Source organism: Echiichthys vipera, assembly GCF_963691815.1.
Source record: "Echiichthys vipera genome assembly, chromosome: 15".
NCBI lineage: Eukaryota > Metazoa > Chordata > Actinopteri > Perciformes > Trachinidae > Echiichthys > Echiichthys vipera.
In genome coordinates this window covers 6,536,652-6,557,181 of record NC_139840.1, presented here as the reverse complement: position 1 = coordinate 6,557,181, position 20,530 = coordinate 6,536,652, and the positions used below count along the sequence as shown (strand labels likewise).

General features: G+C 41.8%; 1 protein-coding gene across 1 annotated transcript in view; it reads right to left on the bottom strand.

The window, feature by feature from the left end:
• cadm3 (cell adhesion molecule 3) overlaps window positions 1-20,530 on the bottom strand; it is a 97,050-nt gene that overhangs the window by 44,928 nt on the left and 31,592 nt on the right. Inside the window, exon 3 of the mRNA XM_083928205.1 lies at window positions 8,916-9,065. Within this exon, the coding sequence (XP_083784331.1) occupies window positions 8,916-9,065 (150 nt within the window). The remainder of the gene's footprint in view (window positions 1-8,915; window positions 9,066-20,530) is intronic.

The following is a 20,530-nucleotide window of genomic DNA, read 5'->3' as shown; positions in this document are numbered from 1 at the left end:
AAATGCCTTTATGGAAGGGAAGAAAACCGCACATGACAAATAAATAAAATTATAACTAGACTGAAAAATATGCAGATTTTTTTCCCCCGGATCGGGCGATGTGTCTGCTAAACCTCAAATTATGAGTATTTGAGCTGCATGTCTACTTTTATTGTCTGCACACTGTCAAATAAGCACATGAAGGTACATGGCACATGGCACACGAAGCCATGTGTGCCTGGTCTCATTAAAGTTTATGGAATGAACACAGCTTGAAATGTATAAACTCTGGGCTTGTACAAAAAGGAGATAGGAGAAATAAGGGACGTGTTGGTGGGGACACGAATCTAATGTATTTCCAAAGGCGTTAAGGTGGGCAGATACATCTTCGTTCCAAACTAAATAACCTTGGTTAAGTTGAATCGTTAAAAAACATTGCGTGTGTTTTCCCAAAAGATTTTATTTCTTAATCATGAGCAACGAACCTAAAACAAATATCTTCATTCATCCTTATTTTCTCCGGCTGAAGGTAAATCACTAGCTAACAAGTGAATATACAGCGTCCAATTTGTGCTACTGTCACATAATCCTTTCCCAGTGGAGGAAAGTTGTGTTTGGTATTTTTGCGCCTACATCATATTATGTCCATTTCAGAGTTTGAGCTCATTTGAAGAAAATGGTTCTGGAGGGAGGGTTTGACCTCACTTGTGGTGGGAAAGTACAGCCCCGCCTCTGTCCGGGAGTTGTGAAGTTCGCCAAGATGTATTTCAATTAAAACATCAGGAGACAGATGACACAGGCAGATTTTTCATGCCACAGAATGCCAACTGAACACACATTAGAAACAAATGGATCTCAAGCATTACGTTTTAAGTTTGGGTTTTAGTGGCTCCCTGGCTCATTAGTTGATAGCTAATTGGCTCATAAATGAATTAGCATAATGCCTCTGAAGTAGCATATATTCAAAAAACAATCTTATAAGTGGAAAAGATGCTTTAACTCGCCAAACAACAACACAGCACAAGAGCATGTTAGATTTAAAACAGCACCGCTGTGAGAGGACTTTACGAGGAATATACAAAACAATAAAAAAAGTACGAAATAGGAATTAAATATTAATGCGTTTCCTGTTGTGTGTTTCCTGTTTCAGTTGTGGTGATTTACCTGCTTTTCTCAGCGGAGTAAAGTATATATATATTTGTGTTTTGGACTTTTGGTCCATTAAAATAAGAAATAAGAAGACATCATGTTGGGCTCTGGGACATTTTTCCCTATTTTCTGACATATTATAGACAAAATGACGACTCAAGCAAATAATCAGTGTTGCCGAAGGCGCCCTAAAACGTAGTCTGCAGGTATGCTCATGGCTTTATCTCCTTTCCCAACAGTATTCAGTAAGCTTCGTAAACTTCCCTGGCAAGCTCACGTTGGAGCCTGCAGTCCAACTATGATGTTAAGAAGCATGTTCTCAAAAGTTACTTACTTCGAAACTAGTTTTGGATGGGAGCACCCGCTGAAAGCCAAATATGTAAATGTAATGGCCTTGTTTGTTCCCCTTTCCTTGTCTTGATCTCATAGTTTTGGTTTCTCCACTTGTCTTTATCTCCCTCATGTCCATCTCTTTATCTCAATGTCTGTCTCGCCGTCTCATGGAAGTCTAGCATTAATGTAGGAACCCATCTGTTTTCATGCCCTCCTATCTAATCTCTTCCACAAGCAGCACTGGATCTTTTTTTCCTCCCCTCATCCACACATCCACTCCCGCACACTCCCCACAGGGTATCCGTGGGTCCTTAAAAGGGTCTTAAAATATATTATCAAGAATTAAGGCTTTAAAATATATTAAAATATCCCATGTTGGCTACGGTTATCAGATCTTTTTTTTTCGCCGCGGAGTGACAGATTCCTTCGCTTTAAATGTTCACGCTCAGATTAGTACAGGACAGGATTAGCTGTAAAATGTATTTTTTTGTCATTGTATCTGCTTTAATAAACACAACTGGGCTTTATGTCCCTTAACAATTAATTTTCTGTTTTGCTCCGTCTTTATCGAGGCACTTTTAGTAGCAGAACTCTCATTAGCTCTGCTCCACTGGAACCAGACTGGTTTTTCTCAGTGTTGTCCCTTTACTTTGAACGAATGAAGAACATCGTCTCTAAAAATGTGCCCACACTGTGTTGCTTTTGTGTCGCATCTCATCCGTGCAATACAGGGTCAAATTAAACTGGTATCAATGGATTTCCTTGCCTGAATAATGATAAAAGTCAGCTGGAGCTTTAGATCTACCACAGAGAATTGAATCAAATCGATTTGACCCTGTGATTATGCGAACAACATCAACATTTCATACATCACAGCTTTGGCTTTGATTTTTCATCGTCTTTCACAGTATTAGCGAAGAAGATTTTTTTTTATAAAGTAAATCCAAGGTTTCTTTTCCCCATTTCTTTCCCTGCATCCCTCCTGCATCCTTTTTAAATTCTCATTTCTCCTCTCTCCATAATGTAATATCCACCGATCTGCCACATCCATCCTTTTATCTTCCTCTCTTTCTTTGTTCAGTTTTATGATAATTCTGACCGTGTATGTGTGTTTTTAAAAATTAAATACAGCTACCTATTTCCCTTAAGTATAAAGTAATGAGTTAAGAAAAACAGGCATGCTTCTGTCTTTGGTAATTCCCCTCTCCCTCCTGTCTTTCAGGCCATTCGCCATCTCTGATCTCACCGTAGTACAGTTTCCACTCGGCAGTGTGGAGGCCATCACTGCGAGGAGTTGTCACTCATCATTTTCATCCTCTTCTTCTATCTCCTATCACGCTGTTCGTCCCCCACCCCACACCCGTCCATTTTTTTCTCATGTCTCAACTCTCCAAAGCGCGGTGCATGCTGTGCAGTGTTGGAGCGTGGTGGTGAGGAATCCTAATTTCTCTCCTTTTCTTCTCCACTCTTAAATCAGCTCTCTTTTGCCCCCATCCCTGTCCATTCCTAGCATAGCCTTCTTTTTCTCTTAACTCTTATCCCCCCATCCCTTGTCATCTGTGCCATGCTCTTCAGGCTAACGATATATCCGCTGCTCCATCTCGTTCTATTATTTCCAAAGTGAAGCACTGAGGAATTTTCAGTTGCTCTATTCCCTCCACCCTGCCTCACTTGTTACATCCCAATATATTTTTATTTCACTGTCTCAATCTGTCTGTCCTTTGACTCTCCCCTCTTGGCTGGACAATTATAGTAAACTACCAGGCAATAATGTTTTGAAACGTAATATTCGGGAGATGGAAAGGTTCCAAGTCAACCCAATGGAGCAGAATATTTTCAAAAATGACTGTCTATGGCAAGTAAACAAATCCTTTTAAAACAGCTAAGGCAACTCTTTTATTATACTCCTAATATTTGTGAGACTCTGACATTCCTCGTATCCAACAGTCAACATTGGTTTCTTTTCACCATGACCATGGTATTTCCCTTGACCTAAAGCTGAACTCAAGTCTATAGAGAGAACTTGAGAAATGAGAAAAAGAAACTAATAAAACCTGCTGTATACTACCTGCTCAGCACCAAGTTACACCAGTTAGCAACTGGATTGTGAACATAGTGGTGCATTTGCCACATGGAAGAGAACTGGATACAGCGTTCAGGGCAGAGCCTCGTTCATTCCTATAAGAGTTGCTCAATGCTGCATGAAGTCAAGGTTCAATTGCTGTGTCTAAAAATACCCGGATGATCGGCACTATCTGGGCCCATAGAGCAGGCATACTAGAGACCTTTGCTGGCCTACTGACTACTTCCGGTTTAGTGTTGAGGCTAACTTGAACCGGGATTAAACTATTTAATCCTGCAGCTCTTCTAGACTTTATTGGATGGAATTAATTAAATTCTGATAATAACTCAGGTTATTTTGTGGGGGTTGTAATGCTCGTCCAATGGTCCAATGGCATCACAAGACCGACACAAGTTGCAAATCCACCGTTTGGGAAACATGTCAAATTGGCTTCAAAGTCTGGCGCACTTCCTGAGGGAAGCAGCTACACAGTTGGTGGAGACCAAAATGAAGCTAAGAGAAGAGTTAATAATGACATTTATCACTTTGAATAGATAATGTACCTGGGTGTGTAAATAGGAAATCATTTGCTAACATTTACAGATGTATTTTTTTTTGTATGTATTTTTTTGTGTGTAAAAAGCTTGTTGCGCTGCCCCCAGGTGACCAGTGTTTTTTGTGTCTAAACTCAACTGTAAATATTCATTTCTGTTAATTCTACTGTAAATATTCATTTCTGTTAATTCTGCTAGTTAAAATGTATTTAAGTACTTTCTAATATATGTTTAGTCTGTATAATATTTGTTGTTTGTATATCTGGAGTTTTGTAACTCCCCTGGGGATTATTAAAGTATTTCTGATTCTGATTCTGAACCAAAAGTTAACTATGTTGAGTGGTAGGTCAGTAAATAGCCAGATTGTCCTGTCTAGGGTTCAGGTTAGAAAATATGGATATGTGGCTAAAAACGAGTCTTACAGAGAAGACATTGGTGAAGGGTTGAATCCTGAGGCAACATCCTCTTCCTCTCCTTCTCTGTCTCTCAACACTGCTTTCCAAAATAGAGCATTTGCTGTGCTTGTATGACCACTGCAGTAGGGAGTTTCTGCCCCATCTCACTCCCCCCTCCTCCTAACTTCTCCCATCCCTCTTCCTCCTCTTCTCACAGGCCTTCCAGTGTTCTACCATTGCAGAGAAGAGCCTCACTTTGTAGCCCTCTTCTCTACTGTAGTTCAAGCTCCATCTGGAGTAAAGACTTGCTGATCTCTCCATTTATCCTTCCCAACCTCCCTTACTCATTCTCTCTCGCCTCTCTATACTCCAAATTGTCTGTTGCAAAAATGTTGACCCTCTTCTAGAAAACTTCTTGGCCTGTATCCGTCTCTACTCTCGCTATTCTGAACTTCATCGCTCTATCACTTCACTTCTGCTGTTAAGTGTTGTATTTGTGCATGAGGGAGTAGTTGTATCTCTCCCATAGCACTTGTCTCTAATTCTCCAACTCATCCCACCCCCCCCCCCCCTTCCTACCATCTGTACCACTCTCATCTCTTTTCACTCACAATTACCAAGTCTGTTGTGTGATGTGGGACCAAAGTTAGAAGACTTGGAAAAACATTTGAGCTTGTCAGAATTTAATTTTCCTTTGGAATTATTTGATTTTAAAGATGTAGCCTAATTTGTGAAATGCTATATTAAAATATCTAAAAACAACTGTATCAATGATTTATTTTCCCTTAAGTTGTGTGTAACAATATGAAAACAGAGAGATACGGATTTCTATTCAATGGAGCGTGTCTGTTCTTCTGTCACCTGTCAGTGGCATCATGTAACCTTTAACTCCTCTTGGAGCTACGTCATAACTCAGCACACAACACACAGGGAAAGTGAGCCTTCGGGGCCTCTGTCAGAAAGCCAAATAGGAAACAGGAAGCCCCACATATAGAGTAATTGTCATTCACAAGGTCACAGAATTATACTCAGTAAATGTAATATATCACTTTTTCCTGCCAAACAGCATTATTTGCAATATTTCATGCTGTTTTGCAACATAATAATTGTAATCCAGTAGAGACCTTACTTATTGATTTAATATTTCATCCAGGTTTATTTTTAGGTCATCATCTAATGCTAGTTAGCTAACGCTACAGCCTCTTCAATAAACAGTTACAATAAAAACCATTCCCCCTGGTGCTAAAAATACCCTAGAGGAGACACTGTAATGAAATACTGTGATATTGGGGTTATAGCTGGCTAATGTTAGCTCTCTTGTTAACACTGATTAATTGCTAGTTAGCTAAAGGAGTGAAATAATATGTTGTGTAGATAACGTCAAACTGTAATATCCAGACTCCTGGGGCTGATCTGGCTGGTAAATTGACTAATGTCATCTCGCTGTTTGCAAATTACTTCATCAGCTAATGTTAAAGTGTAATTCCGGCCTAAAACCATGGTCTTTTTCGGCAAACACATTCTTCAAACAAGCCATCGAGACAATTTTTTTCGTGTAACAACTATCAACAGAGATATTCCGGGGAGCCGCTAACAACCGGATGTGGCTAACACTGATTAGCTCGGGGTATTAAAGTGAACGCATTAAAATGGCTTTTTTAACCACTAATACTGCTCAAAATAATACCAAACCTCAGCAGTAGCATAATTAGAGTCCTTACACATAAAACAAAGCACCAGGCGACCAATTCCATAATTAATCATCAATAAGCTCCTGCCTTCTGGATTACATTTGGTAATCAACTTGAATGGACTTCACTACAAGAGGAGCTGGTACCGGGGCCAGTTGGTAGGTCTTTCAAAACACTCTTTTAATGAACTCTGGGTTTACTAACTACGTTGTTGGTGCTTCGTTTTATGTGTAGGGACTCTTATCATGCTACTGCAGAGGTTTGGTATTGTTTTGAGCAGTATTAGTGGTTAAAAAAGTCGTTTTAATGCGTTCACCTTAACGCCCCAAGCTAATCAGTGTTAGCCACGTCTGCTGTTAGCGATTCCCCGGAATATCCGTAATAGTTGTTACACAACAAAACATTTCTCAATGACTTATTAAATAAATGTATTTGCACACTTTTAAGAGGTCCATACAACGTAGCTGCAGCTAGCTGGCTGCTGGCTAATGTTAACATACATGCTATCACCACCAATAGAACCTGATTTTGTGGAAAACATTGCGGCTATTTCTTTAGAATGGCATGATATGAATAAACATATCAAAACATGAATACAACTTTAATAAATCATCCGTGTACATTCTTTCTGACTGAGTCACAACGGATAGATTTTTACCGCGATGGTGTGGACAGCAAAACTCCCATGATCCCATGCTACACAACGTCATCAAAAAAGTTTGTCTCTTCGCATTGTTTTGATAGTGAGACCCATAGCGGCAGAAAATTACATATTGTACTTTTAAATATCCTTTTGGGGCATATTTTTTCATCATGTCAAATAACTGGAAAAAAAACAACATGTTTTTATTGCAATCATAGCCGAGTAATGTCCCTGTCTTTATACTCGAATTGCTGCTGTGCATGGTCCTATTCACTCCTGACAGTGTTTTGAACCATGGGTTTGAGCCGACACAGTCCAAAGTAATCATTAGCACCAAAGCACCATATTTATAATTTCAGCCCTTGTTTACAGTGCAATTCTTTCCGCCACTAGCCGTCCTTCTTACCTTTTTTTCTTTTCAAAATATATTTTGTGTGATGTTTGACCACTGAAGAGAGTCTCTGTCTGGCCAGTCTGGCTTACCCGCCAGTTAAGTTACACAAAATTGATTAATGACACAGTTTATCTGTCAAAAAGTAGCTGTTTGAATTGGACACATCGATGCACTTTAGCCCATCAGACTCTGAGGTTTGTTTTCGTCCTCTATTTTCATTTGTTGCACGTATTGAGCACTTTTGGCATGTTGCTTGCTTTTGTCTTTGTTTGGATTTTTCTCTTGAACAAAGCTTCTGGATCACTGGGTACAAAGTAGTTATTAGTGCCTTGTTCAGCAAAGATGACTTCTTTATTGCAACCCTGTCTCCTAAAAACGACATGCATATGGAACTGATGGGAATTGGCAAATATGATTTCAGAAAACCTTTTTTTTTTTGCATCAATATTTTTTTTGTATCACTATCTGATCAGAAGTGTAATTGCAGCCAATACGCATTCAAGGCAGAATTCCAATTTCTCAAGACGAATTCTAGCTAGATGCGGAAAAGATGTGAATGCATCGATGTCTCTCGATGTACTCCTCCCAAGTGTGCCTACGTCAGTAAGTGGCCTGTGGAAGTAGCCTCTACGCAGTCTATTCTTTGTGATAACAGCAGCTAAAATGGCACTGAAATAAGCCCCAGTATCTCACTGATTCCAACACATACGACCATACAGAAAGTGCCCCAAGCTGCTGTGGCATTTATCTGATACCTGATTATAGTTCAACCACTTAATGATCAGTGTAGGTGAGACAGCATTGATCTGTATGGGTGTGAATGAAAGTCTGTAAAGTACGTAAAACGTATGTCTCACTTGTACTCCATAAATACATCCATGTTTGTGGTAGTGTCGTGTACAAATCGTTGTTAGCTTCTTAAGTGTTACTGCTAGATGTTAATTGCTATAACTAGATTGCTAAAGTGCAGAAGCTATTTTCTTAGCATTACCAGCACCCTCTGCATAATGTAGCCTTGGAAAAACCAAAATGGATTGAAATTAGATCTGTGTTCTGGCCGCCATGGATGCATACTGTATATGTGGAGTGTGAATAAAAGTGCATTAAATTACATCTGGATTTTATGCAGATGTGACACTTGAAATGACATGTAAATTAAGCCATAATGATCACATTTTGAAAGGATCTGAGAACTGTTCTCTACAAACGCAAAATGCAAAATAATGAACATATCAGGTACAGATTAACATACCATACTTAAATGCAGTTTCCTTAAACTAAGGCTCCTGGAAGTGGTTACATTTAAGCTTATTAAAAATAAGGGAAAGACAGTGGTCTTTGCTAACTATTGAAACAGTAAATAGTAACTTGGGCACATGAAGGGATGTGCTGACTTTTTAAACGTTTGTCCAAATCTTAACCAATTGTTTTCATAGTCTTATCCTAAAAAACGGAAAAAAAATGTCTCTGTTATTGAAATACCTGTGCTTAATACATCCAGCTACCCAGCCCTACAGCATCTCTGTGATATTGGAATGTCATACATTCTGGACTGAAAACATAAAGTTGCAGTTTTTATGTACCACAAAAACATGTTTGGCAAAGCAAATTACTCATTTGAATGTAATTTTGTAGGATAAAGAATTGCTTTACTGACACTGTTATAGTGTTTATTGTCCCGGCTCCCCATGTCTCTCTCCCTCCCTCTCTCTCACCTCTCTTTTCTCCAAAGTACAGAGTCTGCTGTGCAGTGTTGGACCACTGCAGTGAGGAGTTATCGCTCTCGGGCACCCGGCAGGTCAGTGTCACCGTCCCCCCCACGGACACGGTCTCATCTGAGGTCACTGGCTGCAAGGGGTCGTCGTCTAGGTAACGGGAGAGAGAGAGGGGGGAAAAGTCATAAGATGGAGCGATAGAGGGAGAGACAAGTCAGAAGGACACCACACTTATATGAAAATACAAGCAAAAATAGTAGCACACACCAACACACAAATCAGATAAACCCACAAAATGCATTACTTGCCTCGCTCTCTCTCTTTCTCTCTATCTTCTCCCGCCCCTCTCTTTCTCCGCTTGTCAGATTATCTATATATCTCTATCTGTCTTTCTGAAAGCAAAGACTCAATGTGCACACACACACACCGACATGCTGTCAGAGGGACAAAAAAAAGCAGACAAATGGCTATCTGGTTGTATGTCTGCAAGGCCAATGTAAGAGCGATGAGTCAGTAGCAGCCCTGGCATCGAGAGACTGCAGGACCTGAGGGACCAGCAGAGATGAAGAGACCGTGGCAGACAGTGGCTCTCCACAGGTCAAAGCAACAACAAGAGCACTGTCTCATAGCTCTAATGGCTTTGTTACCCTCTTTTGTCAATATCCGTGTCAGTTTTGAACACCGTGCATATGTATTGGCTGGTACGGGACAAGCTCAAACGGGACAGGCATTATGGAAATGAGCGGGTCAGAGGGAAAGAGAAAGAGAATACAAATGACCCAGCATAATGAAGGGATTCTAAAGGCTGGAGTTGGAACTGGAACACCACTGAAAAAAACCTGAATGGCGAATTGGGTGTGTAACAGTATTCAAATTGGCTTAAATTATGGTATTCAACAGCACTTCCTTGATAACGGGTGATGGTGCAGGCTAATCCTGCTCTTTGGATTCAGTGAGGTTGGCAGACGATTACGTGATTCAGAATAAGGGATGTATACTAAAATATGCAGCCCCTCGTGATAACATGTAATGCAGAGCTTGGCCGCTACAGCGCTGTTTGTCATGCTGAGTGTACTCAGTATGGCAAACAGCGCTTCCCTCCCTTGTGCCAGTGCTCGCTCGACCTAATCTCAAGCAAAACAAAAATATGGCATAATTGACAAGAAAATTAAGCCAGGGGTGGGAACATCTCCTAAGAAGAAATGCCCCAAAGCGGTCTTCTCACCCCTGAAAATATGCGTGTATAAATAGTTTAATTGGAACCAAATTGTCAAGTGGGAGACAGGTTTATATTCTGCGTGAAGCGTTATCACATCCTTGCACCGGCGGAGGAATTGATTTTTTTTTTTCTGCAGGAAGAACATCTGCTTAAGTGTGCTTCTGCGGAACTCCCATCAGGACATGAAAGGGGGTGGGGGGGGGGGGGGGGGGGGGGGGGCAAGAGAGGATGCAGAAGAGGAGGCAAGCAAACTAACTGCATGTCGCATCAAAAACACACTTTGCGGAACATCAGCTGAGGGCAACAGGCATCAACTTTGGGTATCTTTTTTGTCATTTTAAAGCTGGGTGACCAGTTCAGCACCTCAGAAAATACACGTTAAAAGGAGACACAAGTCTGAGGTTTGCCTGTGGGCTGAGAGAATTCACAGGTCTTAAAGGTACAGCTGCTGCTCGATTGTAGAGTACAAACGGCACTCAGAGACTTAGAGAGCTCTGTGTGTCAGAGTTAGTCACTCCCTCGCTCTCTGTGGTGTTTTACTGCAGCCCTGACCTTGTGGTTAGTTTATCTAAGCACCATGATGGCTGAGGGCTGAATGTGTGGTCAAGTGCAGCACGGATTAGTGTCTCCTTTAATAGCGTCTTGGGCTAATTCCTGCGGCTGATCGCAAGAGCTTCTCTACTTGGCATGAACACTTTGGGTAAATTGGCTGTCCCAGTGCATCACTCATCAAGTCAACCGCAATGAGCTGTGACAGGTTACCCAAACTTGTGTCATATCTTTGGCGACCACTGAAAGCTGGCATATCTGATGAAGTACAACCTGTGTTCGAGGCTCAGAGTAACATTTGTGCTGGTACAATTTCAGAAGTCAATTAGTGGCTCTTCAGCTTCAGAATTTGAGGAGATACCTTTTAAGTGAAAACATTTGTACAGAACTGAGCCACGTTCAGCTGTACAGGGCCGTCAACCTGTTGAAAAGCCATTTAGGCCCTTATAATTCCCTTTAAAGTATATAAACAACATTTTTCCACTGCATAACATTATCACATATAGTATTCTCTCCCTGCATTAAATTTGCACAATGTTTACACCAGCAGAAATGAAATACTCTTGTGGGCTCACACTCATCCACACTGACGCATACATAGGTCCAGAAGAGCCGAAGAGGATACGTTCAATAAATCGAGTGGCAAAATATGATTATTTTGTCATTTTAACATCTTTTATTTTCATTTCAAATTGGTGATCTGAAGAACTGAGGGCCTAAAGGTTATATATCATCACTCCTTGACTTGTTCATAACAGTGCTTGCTCCAAAGAAATATAAAGCCACTGCTGTCTTTGAGAATGACATTAGTGATCACTGTGTCATTGCTGCAGATAGAAACATAAAAGTTCCTAAACAAAAGCTGGATTCTTTGTACCGTGGTGCTTTACGATTCATCTCTGATTCTGGTTTCCGAACACACCATTGTACTCTGTACGAGAAAGTTGGACTATCTTCATTACACACCCGTAGGATGGAGCATTGGTGTGTGTTTCTGTATAAGGCTTTTTTTACATCAACTTCCATCCTATCGGTGTTCTCTACTGGCTCCTAGAAACACCAGAACCTGCACCACCCGCTCCAGCAGCCTTATTATGTTCAATGTTCCTCGAACCAACACTGTGTTTGGTGAAAGTGCTTTTAAATATTTAGCACCCTTATCTTGGAATAAACTACCAGATCATTTCAAACTTGAATCCCTCATCAGCACGGAGCATTCCAAAAGCAGCATTAAGGACTTTTTGAATACAATTTGCACATGTACTGTCTCTGAGCACTGACTGTGATCTTCTTTTTTTATTTTTTATGTTGTTTTATTTTGTTGATTTATAATGATAGGTGTGTGTTATGTTTAGTTGTGTGTTGTTTTGGTTTTTAAATGTGAAACTTGTATGTTTATGCTAATGTCTGGGCCAGGACTCCCTTGGAAAAGAGATTTTAAATCTCAGTGAGAATATTCCTGGTTAAATAAAGGCTAATACAAAATACAAAATATAAGTCGAGAGGTGCCAGGAAGATTGCAAATTTGATCCATGGACTGACACAGTTACTCTAACCGTAAAAAGCCGCACTTGTAGCTTGTACACCAGTGGAGCTTAGTATCCAACAGGTCAAACTGTGTTCGTAGTGAGTTCAGATTCTTTTCATATCAATTAATGAAAGCGAAAATAAAAAAGGTTAACCTCACTCATATTGAGTTTCTTTTGGGTCTATTGGTCAAATACTAATTATTTTTAACATACATTTGGGTAGAATTTGTCTGCATCAGGATAATTAAAAAATATTTTAGCAATATTTCAAACAGATCTAAGCATTCATTATATGGTCAGAAGGGTGGGTTTAACAGCAGAGAGCTATTTCTAACTGTCCTTATGGCACAGCCAACCCATCCAACGATCCCAACTGGTTTACACTAACACTATAGAGTCACTCCCCGGTAGCATATGACCCCCGTAAGCCTCAGCTACAGATACAGCTGTTCTTCTTACCTTTGAAGCTACTTAAAAGCAAAGTTAAAGGGAAGAAATGAAGTTCAGCCAGAGTTTAAACGGTTAAGTCAGGCTAAACACCCGAGCTGCAAAAATGAAAGGAGAGACCTATCTATCCTTAGCAGACGTTAAGTTAAACACTGCGGCTCGAGCTACTTTCTTCTCGTCCCACATCCACTCCCACCCCCCTTCCTCAAGCTGTAAGCCAGAGGAAGACACGGGTATTTAAAGAAACACAATTTACACTTTACCTTACCGGCAACAAGGTGAGAAAACACAGGGTGAAGCTGACTGGGATATCAAGGGAGGGAGAGAGAGAGAGGAGGGGAGAGAAAAAGATGGATGGATAAAGATATGCAGAGGAGCGTGGGTGTTAAAATGAGGTGGGACTGTGTGCGTGTGTGTCAAAAAGAAGCGGGAGAGAAGACAGGAAGCTTGTGAGAAAACAGAGGATATGCAAGGACCTCAAATGATGAAAAAAAAGAAGAGGGGGAAAGGATTCAAAGCCTTTTTTAAAAAAACAGGCTTATTCGCTTTCTTTCTCTTAGATGAGACGATCGATATCCATCTCATGTCGTTACATACAGAGCTGCAGTCTGGGCGTGTTTAACGTAGCATAAAGATTGGACGCAGGTGGCAAACAATTATTCTGTGGACTGGAGAGAAAGAAAGAAAGACAGAGAGAAAATACACCAACCGAGTACACAATAGCAGGAGTGCCTTCACTATCACAAAGGAAGCACATTAATCAACATGTTGTTTCTTGTTTTCTTGTTACGTACATAAATTTGCACCTTTAGGCAGAATTACATGCTGAAAACCGGCGTCCACTGGGGTACGAATTTCAAAGGCTCAAAATGATATTAAGTCAAGTTGGGTGGAGAAGGTCCCTTTGAATTGTTTCAGGTTTACAGTGGCTAAATATGCTGATAGTTTTGTTCTGTTCAATCATGCAGCCGTGACATCTCAGCTGGGTAACCTGACAGAACAGTCAAAGGCCCAGATCGCACGACAGCCACTAAGGGCCCATCCACACAGAGACGCGTTTTCCTGTAACCACACAACTTTTGTATCATTTTGGCCGACCATCCACATGGAGCCGCCATTATCGGAGCCTGAAAACGGTATCTTTTGCAACCGGGTCCCAGAGAAAAACACCCCCAATGGCATTGTTGTACTTCAGATCACGCCGTCAGATCATGGGAGTCCGTCAACATCCCAGTCTCCAGCTACATTTTCCTACAAAATAATCAGACAGGCCAAAAAAATCAAAATATATCTCTGATCCGGTTCATGGTCTCCAACCTGAATATCAGTTCCTACCCTGAGGCCGACAGCACAAGGCAGCACCTCAGCGGCTCCACAGTTTCAAAAACGCACTTTACTATCTGTCCATTTAAGCTCTCAACACCACCTAGGCTGAAATAAGTGTATGCTGTAGCTGTCCTTGTTGTTGATCACCATTATATATTGTCTTGTGTGAGCACTTCTGATGTAGATGTGCATGTGCAGTTGATGAATAAATGTATTTGTTTTGTTTTTGCTGTGATTTTATACAGCAGAGACTGTGAGGTCCAAGGCAAATTTCCCACCGGGACAATAAATCTTATCTGTCCTATCTCTCTCGTAGTCTGACTGTTTTACTCAAGCACATTTTGTCATGTCTAAACCTTTTTGATAGGGCTGCAAATGTTTCACGATTGATTTATTAGTTGTTTGGACCGTAAATATCAGAAAATGGAAAATGTCTTGTTTTGTCCACAACCCAAATATATTCCATTTACTGTCATAGAAGAGGAAGAAACCAGAAAACATTCACTTTTTAGAAGTAGAAATCTTTGGATTTGGATGTGTTTTTTTTTTTTATTCAAACTGATTAATTGATTATCAAAAATAGTTGATTAGGGTGAGAAGTTCAGCCATCCGTGAGGAACTCGGAGTAGAGCCGCTGCTCCTTTGCGTTGAAAGGAGCCAGTTGCGGTGGTTCAGGATCATCTAGTAAGGATGAACCCTGGGCGCCTCCCTAGGGAGGTGTTCCAGGCACGTCCAGCTGGGAGGAGGCCTCGGGGAAGACCCAGGACCAGGTGGAGGGATTAGATCTCCACACTGGCCTGGGAACGCCTCGGGATCCCCAAGTTAGAGCTGGTTAATGTGGCCCGGGAAAGCGAAGTTTGGGGTCCCCTGCTAAAGCTGCTGCCCCCGCGACCCGACCCTGGATAAGCGCATGAAGATGAGATGAGATGAGTTGGCTATTGATTAATCGACTGATCGCAATCGTTGGGCTCTAGGATATTGTGATGGTTCTCTTTCCACAGTTTTACAATGTTTGAAGAACAAATAACTACTTTACAGCAGATTCATCCGATTCTCCCTGGTACCTGCTGCTGAATCCACAGTTCTTGATATTGGGATGATGTCAGGCACAAAAAAATAGCTTGCATACAAAAAACCATAACGACGCCCTGTCTGCTTTACAGTCACCTCTTGAATAGGTGGCCTGCTGGGGAACTCCTTAAGGCAGCAGGGGATTTTAATTTGTTGCAGTACCGTGGTCTCCTACTGGGACAAAGTGGCAGCAAAGCTGACTGGCAGCTCTGTCAATACATATATGGAACAACAAGAGTCTTGTTGTTACAGTGAGGTTGCCAGTTTTGGTGCTATCGTGCCATTAACTGTATCCTGCAATATGTGAACTCAGATCAAATAAAGCCAATTTACATTTGTGTATCAGTTAAAGATGCATTGTTTAAATAAAGCTGATTCACTGGTGTAAATACACTGATCCCCCCGCCTCCAGTCACTCAGCTAAGCTAAGCTAACCAAGTCCTGACATGCTCGATACTAAACACACAGACCGGAGATTGATATTGATCTTTTTATCTCACTCTCGGGTGGAAAGCAAATACATCTATTTCCCAAAAATATCAAACTATTCCTTTAAGATTCCTCCAGTCCCTAAATAAAAACAGGGAAAACTCCGGTAACATCTTATACAAAGTTCTCTGTAATGAGTGTTAGTGAAAAGGTAATAAGAGTGTTATGAGTCCTTACAAGATGCTTATTATGATTACCATGTATTATAAGAATACGTGCTGATAAATATCTAATGTCTAACCTAATGGTAATGGGTTTATGATGTTATTATTAACACTTATGTAGTCTAATTAACATGTAACAATGGTAATTAAGCAGTCATAAAGCCCTTATAAGGCACTTATTACCTATTAACTAACCTTAATACAAAGTGTTACCAAAAATACTAATCACATTGACCATCTTCATGTCCACCCCCTATCTTCCTTCCTCCTCCATCTGTCCTACTCCATCTTTCCCCTCCTCCTCTCCATCTGCCCTAATGTCCTCCTCAGCTTCCTCTCATCCTCCTTCACCCTTCTGTCGAGTCTCCTCCCCCTCGTGCCCTATTCCTGATAATCTTCTTCTCCTTATTTTCTACTCCTGGGAAAGATTCACAGTGTTGCTGCTAATTAGCAAATGTTAATGAACTTTAGTTACTACAATAAAAGTATGTGTATGTGTGTGTGTGGGTACCTTCAGCATGTCAGTCTGTGTGTTTGTGTGACAAAATTATTTCCCTGCAAGTTTGTGCATGTGAGGTGTGTATAAGGCGTGTGTATTTGCAGGTCTTTGCACATAAGGGTGGTGTAGCTGCTTTGCAAGGAGGTAATTAAAGCAGAGAATGTACATTTTCTCTTCAGGTGTGAAAATATGAATCCAAAGATGCCTATTATCAAACTTGGTGTGTGTGTGTGTGTGTGTGTGTGTGTGTGTGTGTGTGTGTGTGTGTGTGTGTGTGTGTGTGTGTGTGTGTGTGTGTGTGTGTGTGTGTGTGTGTGTGTGTGTGTGTGTGTTTATGCTCCAGTGCAGTGGTATTTGTTTTGCAGGGAGGAATTTATCTGTCTGTGCACAAATGTATGGGACAAAGTATCTGTGTGATTTATGAGATGGTTTTTATCTGCATGTGGTTGTGGCTGCGCTGCGCGTGTTCGTCTGCGCTGGTGTGTGTGTGTGTGTGTGTGTGTGTGTGCGTCCATATTCTATTGCTGCTGCACAGACAGCAGTGCCATGGTGTGTGACAGAGAGAGCCATGTGTCATGGTGCTGGCGATGCTGTATACAACTGATGGGAAATTCAGCCAACAGTGTGCGGTTTGATATGGCATGGTATGATACAGGCCATTACCCACACACAGAGGCATCCACTGGCACAGATACTCACCGCACCCCACATCACATCACATCACATCACATCAAACACACACACACACACACACACACACTCACCGTCATAAAACATACAGACAGGAAGACACGTACGTCAAACACAAACACCTACAGAGAGATGAATATGTAAAAATGTGCTTAAAAATACATTAGATAGAGTTGGACACATTAAGCAAACATGAAAACACAAGTACACAAAGCGTACAGGGGACACATTCTCTCTATCTCTATCTCTGTCTCTGTCTCTCTCTCTCTCACACACACACACACACACACACACACACACACACACACACACACACACACACACACACACACACACACACACACACACACACACACACACACACACACACACACACACACACACACACACACACACACACACACACACACACACACACACACACACACACACACACACACACACACAAACAGAAAAACCTCCCCCCACACCATCCATCTATGCCCAGCTGTCCCTGACCACCACCCATCCCCCTGGGTAAGTGTGTGTGTGTGTGTATCTGTGAGTATATACTGTACATGTGTGTGTGTGTGTGTGTGTGTGTGTGTGTGTGTGTGTGTGTGTGTGTGTGCGTGTGCGTGTGTCCTTCTGCTCACCTCTACCCTCTACAAGTTCCCTGCTCTCTTCCTCTTTTTTATCCCTCTCTCTGTTCCTTACACCCCTTGCACGCCCGATCAAAAGATGCAAACCAGATATTTGAAAATTTGCCCAGTGAAAGAAAAAGAAATCCGCAACATCTAAAATGTGAAACAAGTCTTCTTCTTTTTTTCCAAATAGCAGCCCCCTGCCCCTCCTTTTCCCTGTGAGTCAAACATTTCACGGGCTTGGGAAGTGCAGAGCGCAGCGGGTGTAGCGAGAGGCTTTGTTTTCCGCCTGATTTTCGCGGCTTCGCAGCTCTTAATAGAGGAATGGTTGTTACAATTCTCATTCCGTTGTCCTGTCACCATCATCTGGTGGCGCCAACAAATTACTTATAATCTTTGAGGGGTCAGTGTGGGTTCGGGGGGATTGGCCTGTGTATTTTGGATTTAAGCCCCCCTGCCTGCTGTCTTCGCACAAACAAACTGCTTAGCCCTTATTATTTTTCCTCCAGCCCGCCTTTTTTCTCAGGGCTGAGGGTTTGAAGCGGGTTTCAGGGTGCTCAAAATAGCCCCCACCCATCTCACATCAAGTACCCCCTCCAACTACCTCCAGCAACACCAACCATGCCACCCCACCCTTCCTCTGCTGGCTGTCAAACATAGTTAGCTCAGAGCTGAGACGATCCCCTTCCACTTCTTCGTCTTCATCCTCCACGAGCAAGATTCCCATACCATCCTACACACACACACACACACACACACACACACGTACACACACACACACACACACAACTCGGATCACAGCCCAGCAGTGTGTCTGCAGCAGCAGTGAGGCGCCAAGCCGCCGCCCCACCCTGCCACTGGAACAGCGCTGCGAGAAAGAAAAGAGAGCACTGGGTGGGAGAGGGGGGCGGGAGGGAGAGGGGTTCAGCTTGCAGAAAAGGGCAGCAGCATCACTGCTGACAAAAGAAAAGAATAATGATTTGCCAGGAAGAGAAAGACAGAGGGAGTTGGGGCGGTGAGAGAGCAAAAGAGAGATAGAGAAGAGCACCCGGGGAGAAAACGAGAGAAAGAGAAGAAAAAGAAGAAAAGAGGGAAAGAGAGAGAGAGTGAGGTGAGCGAAGGACATGGCAGAAATAAGCATATATAGATAGATGAGACCAATGAGGAGAGATGACAGGGTGACTTAGAAAGGGGGCAAAAGGACTGAAAGCGCATAAAAAAACAATGAGAGCGAGATGGAAAGAAGTAGAGCAGAGTGGAAAGACAGAAAGTCGAAAAGGAGACGGACAAAAATAACAGAATAACAGAGGGATGTAGAAGTGGGGGGGGGGGGGGGAGAAAAAGAGCAACAGTGAGAGCTAAAAAGAGTTTGGTTCTGATTTCTTTTTGATATCAATCTTAATACAATAAGCATGTAGAAATGTATCAGTCCATGTAATAATTCACCTCATTCATCTTCCTAAGGCGACATCACTGTGTGCGATGGGGGAGCAAATTTACCGGCTCAAGTTCAGCTGGTTAATACAACGTTTCAGCTGCCTGACTTAGTCAAACCAAGTGGGGATCTGAAGTATCCTTTGTTTTGTGTGTAAAATGTCGTCTTTGGACACAGCCCAGTATGCTAGGAGTTACTTTTATCTTAGACGCTTCTGGGCCTTGTGATTATCTCCGGTCCTACCTCATCTCCCTAACCTTTACCAAGTGTGTTTCTTGCCCTAACCCCACATTTACCAGAGTTGATTTTACCATGCCGTGTAGTTGACATGCGCAGAAAGAGAGACAGAAAAACAAAACAAAGAAAAAGCATTTAACGTAACCCAGGTTTTTGCAGAATCATCCATCAGCGTACTCTTGTCTGCCGAGCGTTGTTTTGCATTATTATCTGATTATGCGGCCCTGTTTTTAGAGAGCTCTGTGGCCGGACAAATGCCAGCAATAAACAACTGTCAGAACAAAGTCACCCATTTGATTTGACTAACTAAGACCGCTGAAGCTTCGTATTAACTTTAAATGAACTTCGGAAAGTAGTTTTGCACAGAACGGGGTCTGGATTTTGTTTGTTTACAGTAAAGTCACATTAAGAAGGTATTTCTCTTACTAGTGTGGACAGAAGGAATGATTACAGTGAACAAAACAATCTTTTAACATACTTATGAAACATGGGGCATACACTTTAATGTCAGACGGGCATTATTAGTCACTTATCATATTGAAACCCTTCAGTCAGCTAGTGTTTACAGTGGCTAAATATGCTGCTAGTGTTGCTGTTGAACCGGGAGGTGCAGCTTCTGTTCAATCATGCAGTCGTGACATCTCTGCTGGGTAACCTGACAGTACAGTCAAAGGCCCAGATCGCACGACAGCCACTAAGGGCCCATCCACACAGAGACGGGTTTTCCTGTAACCACACAACTTTTGTATCATTTTGGCCGACCATCCACATAGAGTCGCCATTATCGGAGCCTGAAAACGGTATCTTTTGCAACCGGGTCCCAGAGAAATCACCCTCAATGCCGTTGTTGTCCGCGAAACCGCATACTTCAGATCATGCCGTCAGATCATGGGAGTCCGTCAACATCCCAGTCTCCAGGACATTTTCCTACAAAATAATCAGACAGGCCAAAAAAAGTTTCGCACAGAACGAGGTCTGGATTTTGTCTCTGTTTTCTTATTTTTATTTTGTTCACAGTTAAGTCGCATTAAGAAGGTATTTCTCTTACTAGTGTGGACAGAAGGAATGATTACAGTGAACAAAACAATCTTATGAAACATGGGGCATATACTTTAATGTCAGACGGGCATTATTAGTCACTCATCATATTGAAACCCATCAGTCAGCTAGTGTTTGTTATTTCGTAACTAGCTTCATAATCGCATCTCTGTGGTGTTTTGATATATTCCTTGTATTGCCATGCAGTGTAAAGCACTTTGGTAATATTGTTCATTAACTATTGTTCATTATTTAACAGCTGTGCCAGCTAAGCTTCTTTTAAAAAATGAACCGATTGG